The sequence below is a fragment of the Dendronephthya gigantea genome, unplaced genomic scaffold (assembly GCF_004324835.1).
Source record: "Dendronephthya gigantea isolate DGI-Jeju-01 unplaced genomic scaffold, DenGig_1.0 000883F, whole genome shotgun sequence".
Classification (NCBI taxonomy): Eukaryota; Metazoa; Cnidaria; class Anthozoa; order Malacalcyonacea; family Nephtheidae; genus Dendronephthya; species Dendronephthya gigantea.
The window spans coordinates 1-19,728 of NW_021163893.1; the positions used below are offsets into that span (position 1 = coordinate 1).

General features: G+C 36.2%; 3 protein-coding genes and 1 long non-coding RNA gene across 4 annotated transcripts; all 4 read right to left on the minus strand.

The window, feature by feature from the left end:
• Nucleotides 1-3,072: 3,072 nt before the first annotated feature.
• LOC114544625 lies at nucleotides 3,073-4,790 on the minus strand. Its single transcript, XR_003690479.1, has 3 exons — nucleotides 4,641-4,790; nucleotides 4,322-4,476; nucleotides 3,073-3,166 (listed from the first exon to the last, which is right to left on the minus strand). It is a non-coding gene; the product is annotated as an uncharacterized LOC114544625 (long non-coding RNA).
• Nucleotides 4,791-5,523: 733 nt separating this feature from the next.
• On the minus strand, nucleotides 5,524-8,598 carry LOC114544624 (enolase 4-like). The gene is made up of 11 exons (XM_028563208.1): nucleotides 8,454-8,598; nucleotides 8,322-8,366; nucleotides 8,142-8,225; nucleotides 7,680-7,915; nucleotides 7,323-7,584; nucleotides 7,016-7,144; nucleotides 6,859-6,915; nucleotides 6,583-6,747; nucleotides 6,388-6,513; nucleotides 6,028-6,288; nucleotides 5,524-5,810 (listed from the first exon to the last, which is right to left on the minus strand). Exons 1-11 carry the CDS (start codon nucleotides 8,595-8,597, stop codon nucleotides 5,619-5,621), a joined length of 1,701 nt encoding a protein of 566 aa, XP_028419009.1. The 5' UTR covers nucleotide 8,598; the 3' UTR covers nucleotides 5,524-5,618.
• A 5,771-nt stretch (nucleotides 8,599-14,369) lies between these two features.
• On the minus strand, nucleotides 14,370-16,152 carry LOC114544623. The gene is made up of 4 exons (XM_028563207.1): nucleotides 15,985-16,152; nucleotides 15,201-15,311; nucleotides 14,893-15,054; nucleotides 14,370-14,701 (listed from the first exon to the last, which is right to left on the minus strand). The coding sequence occupies exons 1-4, from the start codon at nucleotides 16,043-16,045 to the stop codon at nucleotides 14,625-14,627; spliced, it is 411 nt and encodes a 136-aa protein (XP_028419008.1). The 5' UTR covers nucleotides 16,046-16,152; the 3' UTR covers nucleotides 14,370-14,624.
• A 2,401-nt stretch (nucleotides 16,153-18,553) lies between these two features.
• Nucleotides 18,554-19,722, minus strand: LOC114544622 (serine/threonine-protein kinase fray2-like). Its single transcript, XM_028563206.1, has 2 exons — nucleotides 19,647-19,722; nucleotides 18,554-19,565 (listed from the first exon to the last, which is right to left on the minus strand). Exon 2 carries the CDS (start codon nucleotides 19,370-19,372, stop codon nucleotides 18,644-18,646), a length of 729 nt encoding a protein of 242 aa, XP_028419007.1. The 5' UTR covers nucleotides 19,373-19,565; nucleotides 19,647-19,722; the 3' UTR covers nucleotides 18,554-18,643.
• Between the last annotated feature and the right edge of the window lie 6 nt (nucleotides 19,723-19,728).

Genomic DNA, 19,728 nt, shown 5'->3' on the forward strand with positions numbered 1-19,728 from the left:
TAAGGGGTAAGCCTTACCATTTTGGTCAAAATTGACGATTTTTTCAATGTTCCAAAAACCAACCAAATATGCTCTAAAATGAAAGATATTAGTCTTAGAAAGATATTTTTAGCATTTTAAGACAGTTTTTGAACAGTTGGAAAAAGTCGTCAAATTGACCAAAATGATAAGGGGTAAGCCTTACCATTTTGGTCAATCTTAACTATTTTTTCAATGTTCCAAAAACCAACGAAATATGCTCTAAAATGAAAGATATTAGTCTTAGGAAGTCATTTTTAGCATTTTAAGACCGTTTTTGAACAGTTCAAAAAGTCGTCAAAATTGACCAAAATGGTAAGGGGTAAGCCTTACCATTTTGGTCAAAATTGACGACTTTTTCAATGTTCCAAAAACCAACCAAATATGCTCTAAAATAAAAGATATTTTCTTAGAAAGTATTTTTAGCATTTTAAGACAGTTTTTGAACAGTTGAAAAAGTCGTCAAAATTGACCAAAATGGTAAGGGGTAAGCCTTACCATTTTGGTCAATTTTGACGATTTCTTCAATGTTCCAAAAACCAACCAAATATGCTCTAAAATGAAAGATATTAGTCTTAGAAAGATTTTTAGCATTTTAAGACAGTTTTTGAACAGTTGGAAAAAGTCGTCAAAATTGACCAAAATGATAAGGGGTAAGCCTTACCATTTTGGTCAATCTTAACTATTTTTTCAATGTTCCAAAAACCAACGAAATATGCTCTAAAATGAAAGATATTAGTCTTAGGAAGTCATTTTTAGCATTTTAAGACCGTTTTTGAACAGTTCAAAAAGTCGTCAAAATTGACCAAAATGGTAAGGGGTAAGCCTTACCATTTTGGTCAAAATTGACGACTTTTTCAATGTTCCAAAAACCAACCAAATATGCTCTAAAATAAAAGATATTATTCTTAGAAAGATATTTTTAGCATTTTAAGACAGTTTTTGAACAGTTGAAAAAGTCGTCAAAATTGACCAAAATGGTAAGGGGTAAGCCTTACCATTTTGGTCAATTTTGACGATTTCTTCAATGTTCCAAAACCAACCAAATATGCTCTAAAATGAAAGATATTAGTCTTAGAAAGATATTTTTAGCATTTTAAGACAGTTTTTGAACAGTTGGAAAAAGTCGTCAAAATTGACCAAAATGATAAGGGGTAAGCCTTACCATTTTGGTCAATCTTAACTTTTTTTCAATGTTCCAAAAACCAACGAAATATGCTCTAAAATGAAAGATATTAGTCTTAGGAAGTCATTTTTAGCATTTTAAGACCGTTTTTGAACAGTTCAAAAAGTCGTCAAAATTGACCAAAATGGTAAGGGGTAAGCCTTACCATTTTGGTCAAAATTGACGACTTTTTCAATGTTCCAAAAACCAACCAAATATGCTCTAAAATAAAAGATATTATTCTTAGAAAGATTTTTAGCATTTTAAGACAGTTTTTGAACAGTTGAAAAAGTCGTCAAAATTGACCAAAATGGTAAGGGGTAAGCCTTACCATTTTGGTCAATTTTGACGATTTCTTCAATGTTCCAAAAACCAACCAAATATGCTCTAAAATGAAAGATATTAGTCTTAGAAAGATATTTTTAGCATTTTAAGACAGTTTTTGAACAGTTGGAAAAAGTCGTCAAAATTGACCAAAATGATAAGGGGTAAGCCTTACCATTTTGGTCAATCTTAACTATTTTTTCAATGTTCCAAAAACCAACGAAATATGCTCTAAAATGAAAGATATTAGTCTTAGGAAGTCATTTTTAGCATTTTAAGACCGTTTTTGAACAGTTCAAAAAGTCGTCAAAATTGACCAAAATGGTAAGGGGTAAGCCTTACCATTTTGGTCAAAATTGACGACTTTTTCAATGTTCCAAAAACCAACCAAATATGCTCTAAAATAAAGATATTTCTTAGAAAGATATTTTTAGCATTTTAAGACAGTTTTTGAACAGTTGAAAAAGTCGTCAAAATTGACCAAAATGGTAAGGGGTAAGCCTTACCATTTTGGTCAATTTTGACGATTTCTTCAATGTTCCAAAAACCAACCAAATATGCTCTAAAATGAAAGATATTAGTCTTAGAAAGATATTTTTAGCATTTTAAGACAGTTTTTGAACAGTTGGAAAAAGTCGTCAAAATTGACCAAAATGATAAGGGGTAAGCCTTACCATTTTGGTCAATCTTAACTATTTTTTCAATGTTCCAAAAACCAACGAAATATGCTCTAAAATGAAAGATATTAGTCTTAGGAAGTCATTTTTAGCATTTTAAGACCGTTTTTGAACAGTTCAAAAAGTCGTCAAAATTGACCAAAATGGTAAGGGGTAAGCCTTACCATTTTGGTCAAAATTGACGACTTTTTCAATGTTCCAAAAACCAACCAAATATGCTCTAAAATAAAAGATATTATTCTTAGAAAGATATTTTTAGCATTTTAAGACAGTTTTTGAACAGTTGAAAAAGTCGTCAAAATTGACCAAAATGGTAAGGGGTAAGCCTTACCATTTTGGTCAATTTTGACGATTTTTTCAATGTTCCAAAACCAACCAAATATGCTCTAAAATGAAAGATATTAGTCTTAGAAAGATATTTTTAGCATTTTAAGACAGTTTTTGAACAGTTGGAAAAAGTCGTCAAAATTGACCAAAATGATAAGGGGTAAGCCTTACCATTTTGGTCAATCTTAACTATTTTTTCAATGTTCCAAAAACCAACGAAATATGCTCTAAAATGAAAGATATTAGTCTTAGGAAGTCATTTTTAGCATTTTAAGACCGTTTTTGAACAGTTCAAAAAGTCGTCAAAATTGACCAAAATGGTAAGGGGTAAGCCTTACCATTTTGGTCAAAATTGACGACTTTTTCAATGTTCCAAAAACCAACCAAATATGCTCTAAAATGAAAGATATTAGTCTTAGAAAGATATTTTTAGCATTTTAAGACATTTTTTGAACAGTTCAAAAAGTCGTCAAAATTGACCAAAATGGTAAGGGGTAAGCCTTCGAATGAAGCAATATCAGGCAGCAAACACGTCGCTAAAGTTTTTTAGTCTTTATTTGTTTCAAACTTTAGCTATTACAAAGTTCAAGTAAATATGCAAGTGTTGACTGATCTCCATCACGTCAACGCTTCTTGTTCTTCATTCGATACTATTCTAAGAAAATGACAGAGAAGATTTAGTTGACGAATTTCACAATACGAGGGGACCCCCGGGGGACTTAGTGCATGTGTCATGTAAAAAAAAAATTGATTTCAAACTTCAGCTATTACAAGTTAATTAAAGAAGATGGTAACAATCTAAGAAAATGACTGAGAACATTTAGTTGGCGAAATTCACTGTACGAGGTGACCGCCGGGGACTTAATGCAAGTGTCATGTGAGAAAAAACACGTCACAACAGTTTTTCGTCTTTATTGATTTCAAAATTTAGTCATTACAAGTATAAATGAACTGAGTATAAATAAATTCATATAGAGGACCCCATGGACTAAATTAGAACTGAATTAATTATTTTTTAAAGAAATAAAAATGACGCTAAACACTTTCAAGCACATATATGTATATACGTATTAAATGTATATTATAAGCACATATAATTATGCATTTTATTTCGATTCTTGTGTGCGTGTGTGTGTTTATCCTAGTTTTCAAATTTAACAAATATAATTCCTAACTTCATTTTCAATATAATGCAATAAAATATCATGTTCAATATAGTACTATAGATCAACTTTAAAAAGCTGGGCTGCCTCTGCCGGTATGAGCGCGTTTTACGAATATTACGCACCTATGTATTAATAGACACGAAATATCGTTTATAATTTATCAAATATTGCCGAGTTATCATTCTACAGACTTATATCCGAACCTAATTTATATTATCATATTAAAATTTAAGGGGCACTCGCCCACTTATCAGCGCGTCCAATCGCAAAAACCCTCGGTACGAGGTTGGTTCAATCGCTTTAATGCGCACCTCGCTTTAAGGCGATTTTCATGTGGCAAATTTTCACATTGAAAATGTGCGCACAGCGCGTTAAATACATGCACACATCATGAAACTCATGATGAAACATACGTGATGATACATGATACAAACAAACATGATATAAATCGTAAGCACACAACAACACACTTCCCCTGGTGGTCCACAATACGTGGAAAAATAAAAACTAGCAAATTTTTCATGCAGTTCTCATAATATGCTTTTTCATCACATTACCGAACTTCCCTAAAACATGCACAATTTTGACAGGTAAGGCACGAGAATATATATACCGCACTTTTCACCACCAGGGGTTACTCTAACCTTATGACGTCTTCCTTTTACTTGAGTTGAGCCGTGCTTGTAATAATCCACAGTTAATAATCCACAGTTAATAATCCACAGTTTATAATCCACACATTGATATAATAATTACCAAACGTGGTAATGGCCAGGTTGAGGCCTTCAGATTTTGCGATCTGAAACGGAAGAGAATATAAAAGATGTAAGTCTTTGATATATAAGTATAATCTTTCCAGAACATTTAATGAAACGAAACAGAGCAAAAAGCAACTCATCAAACGCTCTGGCTAAAGCGACCTCATGTACCATCAACAGTATAAAGCAACAAATAAACTAATACCTTCTGCAGATCGACTTCAGAGCAATACCAGACGACACAGAGATAAGAATTGTTGAAGATGCAAATACAAATTGGTTTAGTTTAGTTTTTATAAATTCATCAAAGCGCGAAATCTTTGGCTTCTCACAATGACTGCCACAATACAATGTGCCATTGACAAAATGATACTGGCGATGCCCATCCTGAACACGCGTGCATGTCGTGTCACTAAATCTGCTTTCCTATTGGCTTTACGTTGTTCATCGAGGAATATACAGTGCTCTCATTGGCTGGAAATATGCAAATTTCATTGGTACAAACATCGCCAAAAATTCGTGTTGTTTCTTCACTTCGATTGTACCCGAGCGCTCGTTATAATTCATCAACAAATTTTATTGTTAAATGCAATGCAGAAATTAGATTATAATGGTACCAGAGTTGGCAGATTAGCTAACTACCTGCTTTGTCCTTTTGTTCTATCCTTTTGTCTCCTTTTAGTTTTCTTGACAGCAGCAGTTGTAGTTATAATTAATTACCGCATGTACAGGCCTAGGGGAGACCGATTGCTCTGAACTGAAGCGTTGAGTATAAATGATACGTCACAGAAACAATACACTGTGGCTTATTTGAATTTCAAAGACTAGCGCGGTTTTTTGAGACTCGTGTATTAAAAAGTTTTCTCTTCGAAATCTGCACTGTCAGGGATTTTTTAACCTTTGAACTAGATTTTCGTTGTTTGAACGCACAACAAAGGACCTACAACCCTTCGACTCTTTGTCTGTTCTGCATGATAGCACTAGAAATACCAACCAAGGGATATCCCAAATCCGTTTACACTACAAAAGTCAAGTTCAAAGAAACATCTATAAGCAGGCTAGGAAACAAAGACTACTCTCTGTCGAGCTTTTCTCGTCTGAAACGAGCTGTATAAATGATTAAAAAGGTTATAACAAATTTTACAACAAAATCGTTGATAAGAATCCAAATATTTCAAGTTCACTATGTTTCATTCTTCTCCGTCTCAATCTCAATTTGAGGGCTTGTGGTGTGAGGTAATATTGGTTCTTTAGCCACAAGAAGATCTCGTTTGTTCAACTCGTTTATAATCGACAGCAATCGGTTGTATTTTCCGATGTTTTCTGACCTCCCAGGACCTCCAAGTATAAGAAAATCAGCCTGAACTGCAACAGCCTAGAAAAATAAGAAATATCTCGTGAATTCGGCTCCATTCTGTTCTGAAGCTCTTAAAGAGAAAGAATTCGGTCATTTCGGTGTTCTAAACATTGCTGGGTTTTCGTCAGTTTTTCTACGTTTTCCCTTTTCAAAGAATGAATACTATATGAGCGTGTCTGTGTCTTAGAGAATATGGCTCTAACAAATAGAGAAGCGAGCGTTCCTACTCACTCACCACATCAACTATAAAATGTTCATCTGTGTCAACTTCATTTGGAGAAATGAAAAGGATTCTGGAACAATCTTCGATAGTTTTCGTTTGTTCCAAGAACTGGTGAATTGTCGATACGTTTTCTGTTTTCACAACGTTTCCAGAAACGAATCCTTTCTTTAAAATCTTTCCAAAAACTTTGCGATTATTAGAGAATGTTTCTTGGTTGATTAGAAAACAATTTCCTCTTATTCTCTCGCTTAGTTTTCCAAATGATTCACGGTCCTGAAATGAACAAGAATCTTCGATGCATAAGATTTTTACATTCAATGAAAAAGGTAAAAGCAGAAATAGTGATAGCGGAAAAGTGAGATTTCAACATACCTCAGGAGCAAATGGATCCACCAGAACTTTAATCTCAGGATAATGATCACACAAATCAACATAAAAGTTGATCAACTCATCACAAGACTTAAACGTATTTGAAGATACCTCATACTTCTGTTTATCCTAAAGCAGTAAAAGTTCGTCGTGAATAGTAGCTATGAATATCCCAACAGTAGTAATGGTCAGTTTTACCTTGTCATAAATATCTTTACATGCACAGGTTATGGCAACAGCCACATCTTCCTCAAAGCTGTATCCTGCTGCAGAAATCCCATCACGAATAAGATCAAGGCCTTGTTCTGCTTTATCCACAGAAGGAGTTAAAGCACCATTGTCTGCCATCATATTTGATATTGGCTAAAATAAAAAAAACATTTCAAATAACAGTTATTAAAAATATTGTTGTAAATTATCCAGTCACCTAAGTGCATGTAGATTTGAAATAAAGTTTATTCAATCTTTAATTACCTTTTGTTGTACAATCAACTCCAGCTGTTGGTAAATTTCTGTCATATTTTTCAAAGACTAAAATAAAATCAGCCGGAAATTAAAATAAACTAATTAGTACAATCATATAAGTTATAGTTCAAAACCATATCCACCAGTGACATATACAATTGCTAACCTGCATTGCTGGTGTATTTTTCTTCATAAAAATCATCACATCTTTGAACATGTACAGCTTTCCTGCAGTTCTTCTGTCACATCTTAACACATTCATCAATGGTGTGGGCAATGAAAGAGAGGTTGGCTCCTACAATAAAGAACAATCTCTGAGAGTTGTACCATTTTATCTCCAAGAGAACATGCACATTGTTTCAGAGAACATGCATTTGTGTTCCAATATAACCAAGGAGCAGCTTTGCAGTGTCTCCAAACAACTTTACATCAAATGTGGTCTAATATGTTCACCAACACACCACAAACCGTACCTCATTATGTATTGTTTTATACAAATATTGGTACAGCTGACATTTTTGTAAATCACTTGCAGACTGAACAAGAGCCATTGATATAGTCAGGATGTCCAAGTGAACAGCTGGTTCAGTAGAGCTGTCTTCCTCTGGCTCCATTTCATCGTTTGGAAGAGCTTCATCCTCCTTTATCACCTTTTCATTTTCAGATGCAACGTCTTCTTTTACACACATTGTTGAACTTTGAGCTTTTTCTGTCGATCTTTGTGAGATGATCTCCCTTTGCAGCAAGAGTGAAAAAATCAAATTTAAATTTATTTAAATTTCTTTAATCTACTGGTACACACTAACAGAACATCAGAATCTAACTCTTACTCTAAAGTTTTGTTAATTTCTTCTTGATCATAAAGTTGACAGCCAATTAGCAAAGGTTTGATAAAATCATGAATATTTTGAATAACTGCTTGTATTCCATCTTCCGGATCTTCTGGCGAACATTGTCCATCTGTTTTGGAAAGTTTAGAATCCACAGGAGCAGGGCTTTTACCCTTCACGGCAGGTTTTGTTTCAGCTGGTTTACCATCCCATGGTGCTTTACAGCTACCCAGGGTCTGGAATAAATTTGAAACGTTTTGGTAATCTTTGAAATATATTGCTTGGATAACCTGGCCTGTAAAGATTTCATGCATAAGGTTCTACTATAAATTGCTTTCAAATTAACCACAGTTTGTGCTTGAATTATTATTGATTGGTGCCGGCAGGATCCGATCCTTGCATAGGAAAATTGACAATATGTTGTTGATTGAGAATGATCATGAGTATAATTCCTCAACAAACCATGATATTTCCATGAACTAAAGCCTGAATTTCCACTTGGAAACTAGGATATCGTCTGGTACTGAAGACCTCTGAAGTTATTACCTACAATAGATCGATTAATAAAATCATATCACTGAGGTACTAACCAAAGATATAAAACAATAGACTAGTTCAAAATTTGATAAAACTGAGACTCACATTTGCTATTGTGGGCGGTTTGGATTCCTTGGCAAAATATTCCGCCTAAAACAAAGTGTTAAAAAAGTTTATATTTTAAAAAGAGCTAGTAAAGACCTGTGCATGACCTCCAGTTTTATGAAAATTCCATACCATGTAACCAAAGATATCATCAGGCCTTTTAACTACTACATCGTTTAGTAGTCTTTGAAAGCGTTTTGGGACTTCGTTGTCTTTCAAATATCGAACTGCAGCACGTTTTCTGTCAAGATATTTTGCTTCGGTTTCGGCCGCCATTTTGAAAGCGTCAGAGTTTGTCATGGCAACCATGGGTAAGTCCGCAGTGTACGTGTATTACGGACTCAAGACGACCAGAAGGTCAGCCACCATCGATATTATACCAGCCACACTCCATGGTCGAGCATACCGGAAAATGGTATATTCGACCATGGTCGAGTATCCCGGTATAAAAGAAAGCACCCATAGATACTGAGACCTTTTTCGAGACCACATCAGTTACCCCATATGCTCTTATTAATAATTAACATTTCGTGCATATAAGATCATATAGATCAGTGGCAATCTTTGTTGTAGTTCATCATCCCTCCCCCAATGAGAGCGAGGCTGCTTAAAATACTGAAAAACAGACCGATTGAAAATGCCAAGGATGCCTGCATCTCTTTGCATCCCATATTTCACGACTGGTGTGCTTTCTTTATTTAGAAACGCGCCCTTGATGCCTGCATGCTGTTCAAAAAGTCATGCCGCGAACATCATGTTGCAATGTGTCATTTTTAACTTAAGTTTGAAAGAGAAATTGTTTATGGCAGCAAGTGAACAACTTTTTCATCTTGTTTAATGTGATGAGTGTTGTTTTGTATCAACTAATCTGACAGAGATAGTTGAGACTTCTGCAAAAATGATTCCCTGCGGCCTGCTCTTAACCTTAGCTATCGCTACCCCATGTAGAGAAAATACAAAGATTAGAGTTACTTTGAACAGAACGGTGCCAAACAATAAAATCTTGGCCAATCACCACTTTCCACCGTCGTCTAGATGTCAGTGTTTACTCATGCAAGAAAATAATTCGGATGCAAATTTTGTGAAGCTCCGCATTTATTGCTTGGACACGGAGTCGATAACAGTCTGGAAGAAAAGTCTTTCCAGAATATACTTTTGATTCTGATTTTACAGTCCTGAACTGACAAGATATGAAAATGAAGTGTATTCATCTTGTTTTTGTAGCGATCGTTACTCTTTCAAATGTATTTGGCATTGTTGCAGAGGAAGACGACTGGATCTCAATGAAGAAAAAAGATCTTTGCCCAGTTTTACACAAAGAAGCAATGTGTACTGACAACATCATCAACTTTGACGATGTTGCTGAAAGTATAAAGAACATGGGAGAAAAAAACACAATAGAAGACGACCAGGCCAAGGAAGGTGAAAAGGCTGCCAAGTGCGGGGATCCACTGAAAAATGCAATCTGTTCGAAAGACGCAAGTCCGTTATGTCTGGAGGACCGTACATCAGGTGATGACAGTGCTGAGAGGCGTGTGTGTACAGACCTTTACAAGAAATGCCCATCAATTTCGGACCGAGAAAATTTGGACTATACAACCGAATGTGTTAAATATCTGAAAAGAGAATTTTCTGACATGACATGCAAAACAGTCGGAGGTGATTTTAAAGAGGGAGTTTGTCCCCGTCCAAACAGAAAGGTAAGATAACGCAAGACTTAGCTAGATCAGATTTTTCGTTCGTTGTTACCGTAAGTCATTTAAAGACAAAAGAATTCAACCGTAAAGAATTCACAAGGAATGCTGGTTGCTTCAGTAACTTAAACAACACAAGTACATTTTATAATGAGTAAGCAGACGTCTTGTCTCTTTTCTCATTTAATAAATATAATTCTTTTACTTGACCGAATTTTGTTGTACAATTCCTGCTCTGCGTACCAACGATCATGTGGCCTCATCCACCGCCAAGTGCCAATATATATTCTTTTGCATCTTCCGGAGTATGACGGACGAATTGACTTCATTTTCGATCCTAAAATGATCAGTTTTGTACGCAAAATATGTTTTTTCACACAATGAGCACGCAGGTGCCTATTTTGAACAAGTTAACTGAATGACCAGGCAATAAAGCATGCGACTTTGACTAGTATATAGCAGTCGTTCTGTTTAGTTTACTTTTCTAAATCCGTTTGGACAACAAACAAAGAGCTTTGAGCCTATAAATAGTTTGATATTGTATGCAAGTAATTTGCCTATGACAAACATTTAGGAAAACAGTTCCCCTTTTAAAAAATGGTTTCTAATTATCATAGCGAAAATCATCAATTCAAAATCATAGTGTCAAAATCATTCATTATAGTGTCAAAATCATTCATATAGCGTCAAAATCATTCATATAGCGTCAAAATCATTCATATAGTGTCAAAATCATTCATATAGTGTCAAAATCATTCATATGGTGTCAAAAGTTAGACTTGTTACAGAGATCTCATCGCAATGTCCCACTTCCGTCGAGAAATTCAGAGCATGCTCTTTCACTGACCAATATCAACATATAATAACATGAGAGAACTTAATTAATGCATTTGCATATGTTGGCCTCAAGTTTGAAAACAGTTAAGATCAACTGATTAAAAGCAGCTGCAGACAGAGCATTTTACACTTACACCAATATTTAAATTTAAACACATTGAGGCACGATATAAATACCCGCGTACTAAACAAATTCATTTCCTGAATGACTGGCTATATAGCATATACATTAACTCAGGACTTTACTCTGCACTGCAGGAGACTGCAGAGAAACCTCATCATTGAAACATCAGTAAGCGTTTCAAAACAGTTTAAGTATATCACGCTGAGTATACCAATCAATTATTTACGAATCCCTTCACTGATCGCCTCTTATTAATTTTTCAAGATGCCAGAAGCCTACATCCAAGTGTACCAGGCACAAACCAATGTCATGAAACCGGTGAAAGACTTGCTTGATAAGGCAAACGATATAGTTGATAATGTTTGGGATGATAATTGTCTGAAAACTGTGCGAGAGTTGCCGTGTATGCCAATATACTGCTCAGAAAATGATGATAATATTGTTGAAATGAAAAAACAAGAGAAAGGATTGCACTAAAGCTATGGAATGGTGAGTTGCGGTTGGTATAGTTTGTAACATCGGGAGGGAAACTAAAGGTTTGGGCAAAAAGAAACTGGTTTACTGCAACTAAAATAAACGCTTTACCTATCATAAAAAACAACAACACATTACTGGAACACCTGTTGAGTACTGACTAAATTTAGCAGCAAAGAGATGCTCAATATTCCAAGAATGCACAACCTGACGCCATTTCGACTACCTGACTCCACAACCTACCCATGCATGCATTGCAAGTCATTTCATTGTTAACTTAAATTCTCATCTCAATTCAACAGCGTTTCCAAGTCAACAGAAAAGTTAAACTCGATCACGGGAAAAGCGTTGGAAAGTGTGGTGGATGAATTACGTGATGCCATTAAGGATAGCTGTGAAACCATCATTAAAACCTTTGAAGATCTTAGCAAGCCATCAGCCAAAGAAGCTAGCGGAGTGTCAGATGTACAGATTACGATCTCCTTAACCTTAGTCCCTGTATTTCTTTGCTTTAAAAATGCTGTACTAACAATATTTTGCATTTTGACTTTTAATTATCATATGATATCATACTGTAGTTTTTACATGCAAGAAGCATCTCTGTCGTTTAAAAAGAAATATGAGAAATAGCTAGACGATGTAAATCGTTTTAAAAACGTTTTAATTGGCATTAAATGCTCTTAGTTAGAAGTGGATCTTATAGAACCGCAGTATTCATATAGCATAAATACTTTATATATTCATCAAGACTGACACGAAATTCTTTATGTGCAGTTATTATGATTATGATTAGTAAATGACTACTACTAGGGAGAAAGTAGGACATTTTATATAACATATCTTGTGATCCTGCATCGTGGATAACATCAAGCGCGTCAAACATAGTTTCACAAGCACAGGGAAGTTTGTTCACTAGACAAAAAAGTAAATTTAAATAAACTTTTAGATATGATCTATATAAGCTCATCGAATTCTTGCTGTTCTCACATTGCTTTGCAGTAGCCCACCGTAATTTGTGATTCTGCGCATTGATTCATTGCGCAAAATATGTTAAATTAATGACGTCACTGTAGTAGCTTGACAGAACTCTTCGCTGCGCTTTCTCTCTTTCTCGCGTCGCAACAACTCAAGGCGGGGTCTTTAATGAAATTGCCTTCAGCTCGCAGTTCAAGTCCAAGAAAATATAAAAAAGAAAAATGGGGAAACTTACTGAGGGGTCAGACCTTTTACATCCATTTCCCTGATTCACCGAAGACGCAAAGATTAGAAAAAAGATTAAGAATATTTGGAGCTGTAAGTCAAGCTTTCTCAGATCACAGCCGCTGCCTGCATTTCAGTGATGTGTATTTGTTGTTGCTGTGTCACTTTTTGCCTTCACATACTTGTGATATTCTGTGACAAATCTTAAACAGGTGGTTGACAAGTTTTTTCACAAAGATATAAATTTTGTGATAACAACGGAACAACAACGTCTTGAAAACAGAGAATACGAAACGCGAGGCAGACAAGCATCAAGACATAACACAATTAAAACAAAATATGTAAGTAAGACTTACTTATCAAAGATGGTTTCCCTGGTTGTCAAATTCAGGATGGATTAAAAAACCGGCATTTATTCCGGACGAAAAAGACTTCATATAAACACAGCTTCGTAATTCTGAAATACAAAAAAGTAAATAATTTGGCCGTAGTTCGTTGTTCACTGTCATATATATTCCTCTAACAGGCAACTCGTTCTAGCTCCGTTCTCAAGAAAGTCAATTTGAAATATTCTTGCCAGTATCATGAGATTATCACAGCTGCAAAAAATTGGGGCATCAAAATAAAATCCCTGCCTGCTGTCAATCAATGGCTGAGTGACGTTGAAAAACGAATGAAAGCTAGTGAGAAGCTCAGAGAAACACCTCGTGTCAGACGACTTAAAGGGACCTTTATTAAAGTTGAAGATTTTCATGGGTAAGACTGAACTATGAAGGGATATCTCAGACCACGAGGTGGGCATGTTTACATGGACAATATATATTAGAAAAAGATTATTGTTTTTTCAGGTCGTACAGACCGTTGGTGAAGGAAATGGTTGAATGGCCGACACTTCATATTGATTCCCGGCCTTGTCCATTTGACAAAGAAACTAGAGCAAGCCAGATGAAGCACAAGGGAAAGATTTCGAAAGGCAAGCTCAAGCAATCAGGTTAGCATAATGAATGCTGCCTCTATGCAAGTAAACTACATCTAATGCCATGTTATCTGTCTGCAACGTGGACGTAAAGAGATATTGCAGTCTAATCCTACGGTTTCATAGTGCAAATAAAAAATGCAGACAAAACAAAGCCAGCGCGGTATGCCAAAACAAATTAACTTTGAATTCCCAAACAAACAGCGGCTGTTTTTATGTCTCGCTTGCGCCTCGTAGACTTGATGCATCTTAATAAATTGTTATTGCCAAAAGCCTTCGAGTAGGCGAGTTTATTTGCTAAATTTCAAAAGAATGCATTGTCTATATTCTCAGGCCTGCGGGTCAATTAAGCTATAAGAACTATGACAAAGGAGTCCAAGCAATTATTGCTTCTAAAAATACTGATATTTTTTCCGCAGGATATTGTGAGCCTTGTCAAGTGACGTACGAAGATCTTCTTAAACATCTGGATGGATACCAACACAAAAAATACGCGAGAAATCACGCCAACTTTAAGTCCCTCGATGCGCTTATTCGCCGAGGACCGAGTATCGAGGATTTACGAAAGGCGACGAATTGAGAACGGCCGTACGTCGGAAGTAGACGGAATCTATATTTCATACCAGCAATAAGGCCTAATGCACTGCGCAGAACTTGCTGAAAATACGCGAGAGCAAAATTCAGATTCCAATGAGGATCGCATAAGATCCGAGCCCGCAAAACTGCAACGTCAGTTTGTTTCAATGTTTCAAATTATTATTCATTGATAATATATTATGCACACATTTAGACAGTGTTTCGACCACTGATCTCTACATACATTTTACTCTAAATGTACATACAATATGTTGAACTAAGAGGTATAACTTTTCTAGGTCTAAAAAAACACTTTCCAGATGATGTTTAGGTCAGTGCACTGGCGTGATCATGCGTTTACCCATGCATGCTCGCCATGGTTCACGCATGGTAGTCGTTCCGTTCTCAGAAAGGAAGATGTTTTATTTTCCAAGATACCCAGCCCCAGGTATACCTATTCCCCAAAAATCCATTTCTTTCTCCTTACATGTCCAATCAGCTAAAAAAGGCATAGAAAATTAGCATTCTTCACCGACACCGAGAAATTGAACCCTTAACATGTTCATCTCGAATTTAACATTACATAATTATATACTATAAGTATTATATACCTAAAGCATGATATCAATAATCACAGCAATATTTCATGTTAACAGAAGAGGTAAGGTACAAGATGAACGGCGTACTTACAAGAGCAAACATGAGGAGCACAGCAATTCTGATCCTTACAAGATTGTCCGTACAAACTGCAACCAAGATCATTTATGATGTCGATCGGTGGCTGGATAGCTTCGCCTGGTTTATTATTAGTCTGTGGATTGTCCGTGCCAAAAGCACAGATCTGACGATCACCTGAAGAACAAACGGAACGATGTCAGAAACCACTTTCAAGTTTCAACCCAACGCATTCATTGACTGGATCTAAGCTATCCAGTATCCATCAATTGCCTTTACAAACATATGCATGCGTGAGACTGATAAAAACGTTATTTGCTTACCAGCATCAATGCATCTCATGTAACCACAGCATTCCTCGTGTGTCGTACAATTAACAAACCAGCCAGTGCAATCGTCATCATCATCTGAGTTTGCAAAGGATAGTACACCACCTTCATGAAGAGAAATGGATGTTTTAGTTTTGGGGGATGGTAATCTAAGAATAAACCCAAGGCAAAGGAACGAACAACCATTATATAAACACAAATCTTTTATCAGCTTAATTAGGAAATCTTGAGAGAAGAGTTTGACCACAAATTACGTCTTTGATGCCAGGATTACCTGCTTGACGGAATATGACGAACGGGTTGTCCCCAAAATTACTCGACAGCTCGGAAATTGCTTCAATCCTCTATGACTACTATTGTCACGCAATCGAAGTTGACATTGTTCTCAACAGAGATCAAACATATACTTTTGAAACTACAAATTCTCAACTGCCATTTGAAGAGTCCATGCTACCTTGTTATGCGTGATAATTTGTCGAAGATGATTAAAACTCAGTCACACTTTTTTATTGCCACATAAAGGTCTCAAATTTACGCAAACGTTTTGTCCAACAAAGCCGAATAAGACAATATTCTTGCACAATTTGTACTTAAACAATTTGTACTTGATTTAGTGTTTGAACTGAACACGGTTTGAAACACGTTAGAGCTTGTAAAATGACAAATTTCGCACATATTTTATGGAGCTGTCGGTTTAACACCTATTTGGTCGTAATAAATATGTTTGATCGACCCTTTGAGTCTGGGGTAAATACGATAGGAAAGAGGCTACACTTACCATATGTGATTGCGATGATTTGGAACAGGACAAGAACAGATAACTTTGCCAACATTTTCATAAAGTTTTAAACAACGAACTTTCAGTTTTCTTGCTTCTCTTTACTTGAAGTTCTTCACACAACTGATCAGAGCCAAAGCAGACTCTCTATTTATACTCTCCTAAATCCTCAGGAGGGTTACCATTGACATGTCAAAAATGTGCCATTCCCGCAGATGTTTGGGTTAGGCATGGTTGACGCACTTGAGAAGATCAAATTTCTCATTTGTCGCACCCAACTCTCGTCAAATGAACAGTTCCGTTCCAAATTGAAAACGTCTTTTGTCGCCATGTCCATGATGCACGGCTTGATGTCCAGGCTAAACTATGGCTAAATAAAGCTATTTCGCTGCTCCCTATTAAAACAAATGCAGAGACGTGTATCAGAGCAAATTTACTATAGAAAACACAGGGAAATCATTCGCATCATTTAAATTACAAACCTTTTCCAAATAAGGCATGCTGTAACTAGTGTTTATCGGAAGCAGTGTTATTCAGGAAACACATGTTGACATAACTTTTGTTGTTTGTTGAAAAAACGTTTGCACGTTTGCAAAAACGCGGCAGAAAAAACGATCCAAAATATTTAATTTCAAGTGGACACTAGTTCCTCTTCTGAACCTCTGGTGAGAGTCTTCCTTAAAGTTAAAATCCAACGCAAAATTGCTCTTAAAAAGCATAAAAAGATACAAAAAATAAGTCAAAATTGCTGTAAACATATTTGTGGACATTTACCTAATTAATTCCTTGATGAGGAAGCAGTTTCATCTCAACCTCGTACCCAGAATCTGAAAAACATCCAGGGGTTCAATGTATATACGAAGACAAGTCACTACATAAATATCACACACACTGAGATAAGACTGGCTAGTGAAACCACAGAAACCTTACAGTTTAGTGTAATCCTGAAGTAAGCATCGTTATCTATAGACTATAAAAAACAATTTTATGATCATCCCATGCAGTACTTCAGTCAAGGGGATTATTAGGCCATAATATAGCGGCTTAGTTCAATTTTCCAAACGTGTAGATTGTAATGTGTATTTTTGTACATGATCAGTCTTTAATCTAAATATCGTAACAATGCACTATAAAAACTTTTTTTCATGATTTTTCTAATCAAATTATTTAACGCACATTGACTTATGTCCACAGTGACAGAGTCACTATGTGCATTAAAACTGCTGAATGGATGGCGAGTTAACTTTCTTAGCATCGCCAGTAATATGGAGACAAAATTTCTATTATTGACATTGTGGTTTTCGGGTTTATACGTTGTATAAATGAACTGTTTTTAAGTGGCAAACATATACGATGTTTATTAGATTAAAATGTGCTTGTATTGCGGCCGCTGTGACTGCCAAAGAATTTTCTATTGTTGTCTGATAGCACTCAGATTTCAGAGCCTCACCGGTCGACATTATAAACTTAACCTGATGATAACCTCTCTATAACATCGCTGCGTGACCACAACGACGTTCTGTGATGAATTATATAATTAGATATTACTGTTTTTCCGCGTATATTGGACTTCCAGGCGCTGCTAGAACATCCGACTTGCTGGCAAATATTTGATTTACGAATTTTGAAACGGAATACGTACTTTGCGCACTATATCATGACACCTTACAACACACGTCATTTCACAAAAATCAACGTCTTGTGTATGATTATTTCAATATGTGAAACCTTTACTGCGACGCTATACTTGTGACCCTTAAAAACGTATTCTTATTCATCTGTATAATAACTGACAGCGAAGTTTAATTCTTGCATCTCAATTCGATAAAAGTACGCACTGTTGTCTCTGCGTAATTTCATTTCCACGAAAATAATTTTACAGCTTCAAAAATGGCAGTAGAAATTCTCCTTATAGCTAGAATAAGCCGCTGATACGCCGCTCTATTTGATGGACTGTTCTATGAAAAATATACACGCATTAGTATGGACTGATGTGATGATTCATTCGCATATCCATCCATCATCACTTATCAATATTTCGCAAGACGGAAGTGATTTTATTGATAAAAAAGGGAAGAGCGTCATTATGATAAGCAGGATTATTCCATGACGATCACTTGAACTTGTTCATTGATCCATTACTTCCGATATTTTATCCCCTTCTTCGATTCAACGACTTAATGCGTATAATAGGATTGGCAACGACCATGGACCGTCGACCAGTCTTGTGACTCCTGCCTAGCTTCGAAGCTACTGTGTGTGGTTCATAAAAGAAAAGTTGTTGCCTCAAATGAGCAAGAATCAAGGCGTATAAATTCAAGTATAGGAAGAGATTTGATATGGCATTTTATGTATTTCATTTTAATATTTCATTCGTGACGTTTCTCAACATACTTGGTGCAGGTGTGACAGAAGAAACGGAAAGACAAACATGTTGATGTAGACTAAGGCGTCTCAGTCTAAGGGCTCATAATGCACTTGCTGAAAGATAGCAAACACGATATATGTTTGAGTCACGATGACAAGGAACATATTTGACAATTCACAGACAAAATTATTGACAGCGATAAACAATACATATCATCATTAGTTCAATGATATTATTAGTCTACTACAACCTTAGATATAGTGTTTAATTCCCATCACTTGAAGTTTTTTCCTACGTATCTCTTTGACCACAAATGTCTTTACTTCTTTGCCGTCTTTCATCATACCTAACTGAACCTTGCTGACCACTTCTATCCCTACTTCTCCGTCTTCTACCCTGACCTCCATCACTTGGTTTCCTCGTGCTACTGTTACTTGGACTTCGTTGTCCTTCTCTATCCCTAACTGTACCCTGCCGACCATCACTATCCCTACGCGCTCTCGTGATCCTAGACTTATCACGGCTCAAACTACTGCTTCTTGATCGCTCTCTTCCACTTCGATCACTACTTGTCCTTCTTCCACCCCTCTCTCCCCTAATTACCCTGGACCTATCCCTATCTGAACTATTGCTTCTCCTAACACTGCAACCTTTTCTTGAACTGCTGCTTCTTCTTTTACGATCTCGTCTTCTTCCGTCCCAACTCTCTCCACTACCAGCAGCATCACTTTCACTTGTTTTCATTCCACTACTTATAGCACTCCTTCTCCTCACCAGGCTCCCATCTTCTTTTCCACGAGATCTACTTCTTGAACGAGAGGCCTGGAAACAGTCACGCCTACTCGCAGGTGACATTTCTTTAGTTACATCATTTTCATTCACAATTACATTCCTTCTTCCAATGCTCTCTCTTATTTCCCTTATTTGTTGAACAGGATCAAACAATTGTTCTTGAAATCTTTCTTTTTTGTCAAGTTCGTTTGCCTGTGAAGTGGACGAAGAAGTGACATTTGAATGCATGGCTTGACTGTCTGTTGTGAAGACCTCTTTTCCCTCAAGTTTTTTTGGTAAATTCTTCTTCAGGTTTCTTTCAATCCATTCATCATCGCCAGAACAATCCTGACTTCCTTCACTGGCTGTACTTGTTGTTTCACTGTCGCTTCTGCGATGCCGTTTTTTGCTTTTCCCTTTCTTAACCTTCTTCTTCTTTTTCCTGCAACAAAATTCCATTATATCAATCAAAGAGTTTCGCCAAATCGCGTAATCAGACGGCTCCAAGTTTGAGCAAACCCACCTTTTCTTTTTTCGCCGGCTCTTGACAACGTCCGGGTCCGATTTGATTAATTTTCGTACATGGTCAAATTTTCGACCTTCTT

Bases quoted from the DNA above. Each gene is read 5' to 3' on its own strand.
- LOC114544624 (XM_028563208.1), bottom strand. From the start codon at position 8,597: ATGGCGGCCGAAACCGAAGCAAAATATCTTGACAGAAAACGTGCTGCA. The intron at 8,367-8,453 runs GTATGGAATTTT...ACTTTGTTTTAG, and splicing joins ATGATATCTTTGGTTACATG to GCGGAATATTTTGCCAAGGA. The intron at 5,811-6,027 runs GTGAGTGAGTAG...TTATTTTTCTAG, and splicing joins AACATTTTATAGTTGATGTG to GCTGTTGCAGTTCAGGCTGA.
- LOC114544623 (XM_028563207.1), bottom strand. From the start codon at position 16,045: ATGAAAATGTTGGCAAAGTTATCTGTTCTTGTCCTGTTCCAAATCATC. The intron at 15,312-15,984 runs GTAAGTGTAGCC...CTCTTCATGAAG, and splicing joins AATCATCGCAATCACATATG to GTGGTGTACTATCCTTTGCA. The intron at 14,702-14,892 runs GTAAGTACGCCG...TGCCTTTTTTAG, and splicing joins TGCTCCTCATGTTTGCTCTT to CTGATTGGACATGTAAGGAG.
- LOC114544622 (XM_028563206.1), bottom strand. From the start codon at position 19,372: ATGCATTCAAATGTCACTTCTTCGTCCACTTCACAGGCAAACGAACTT.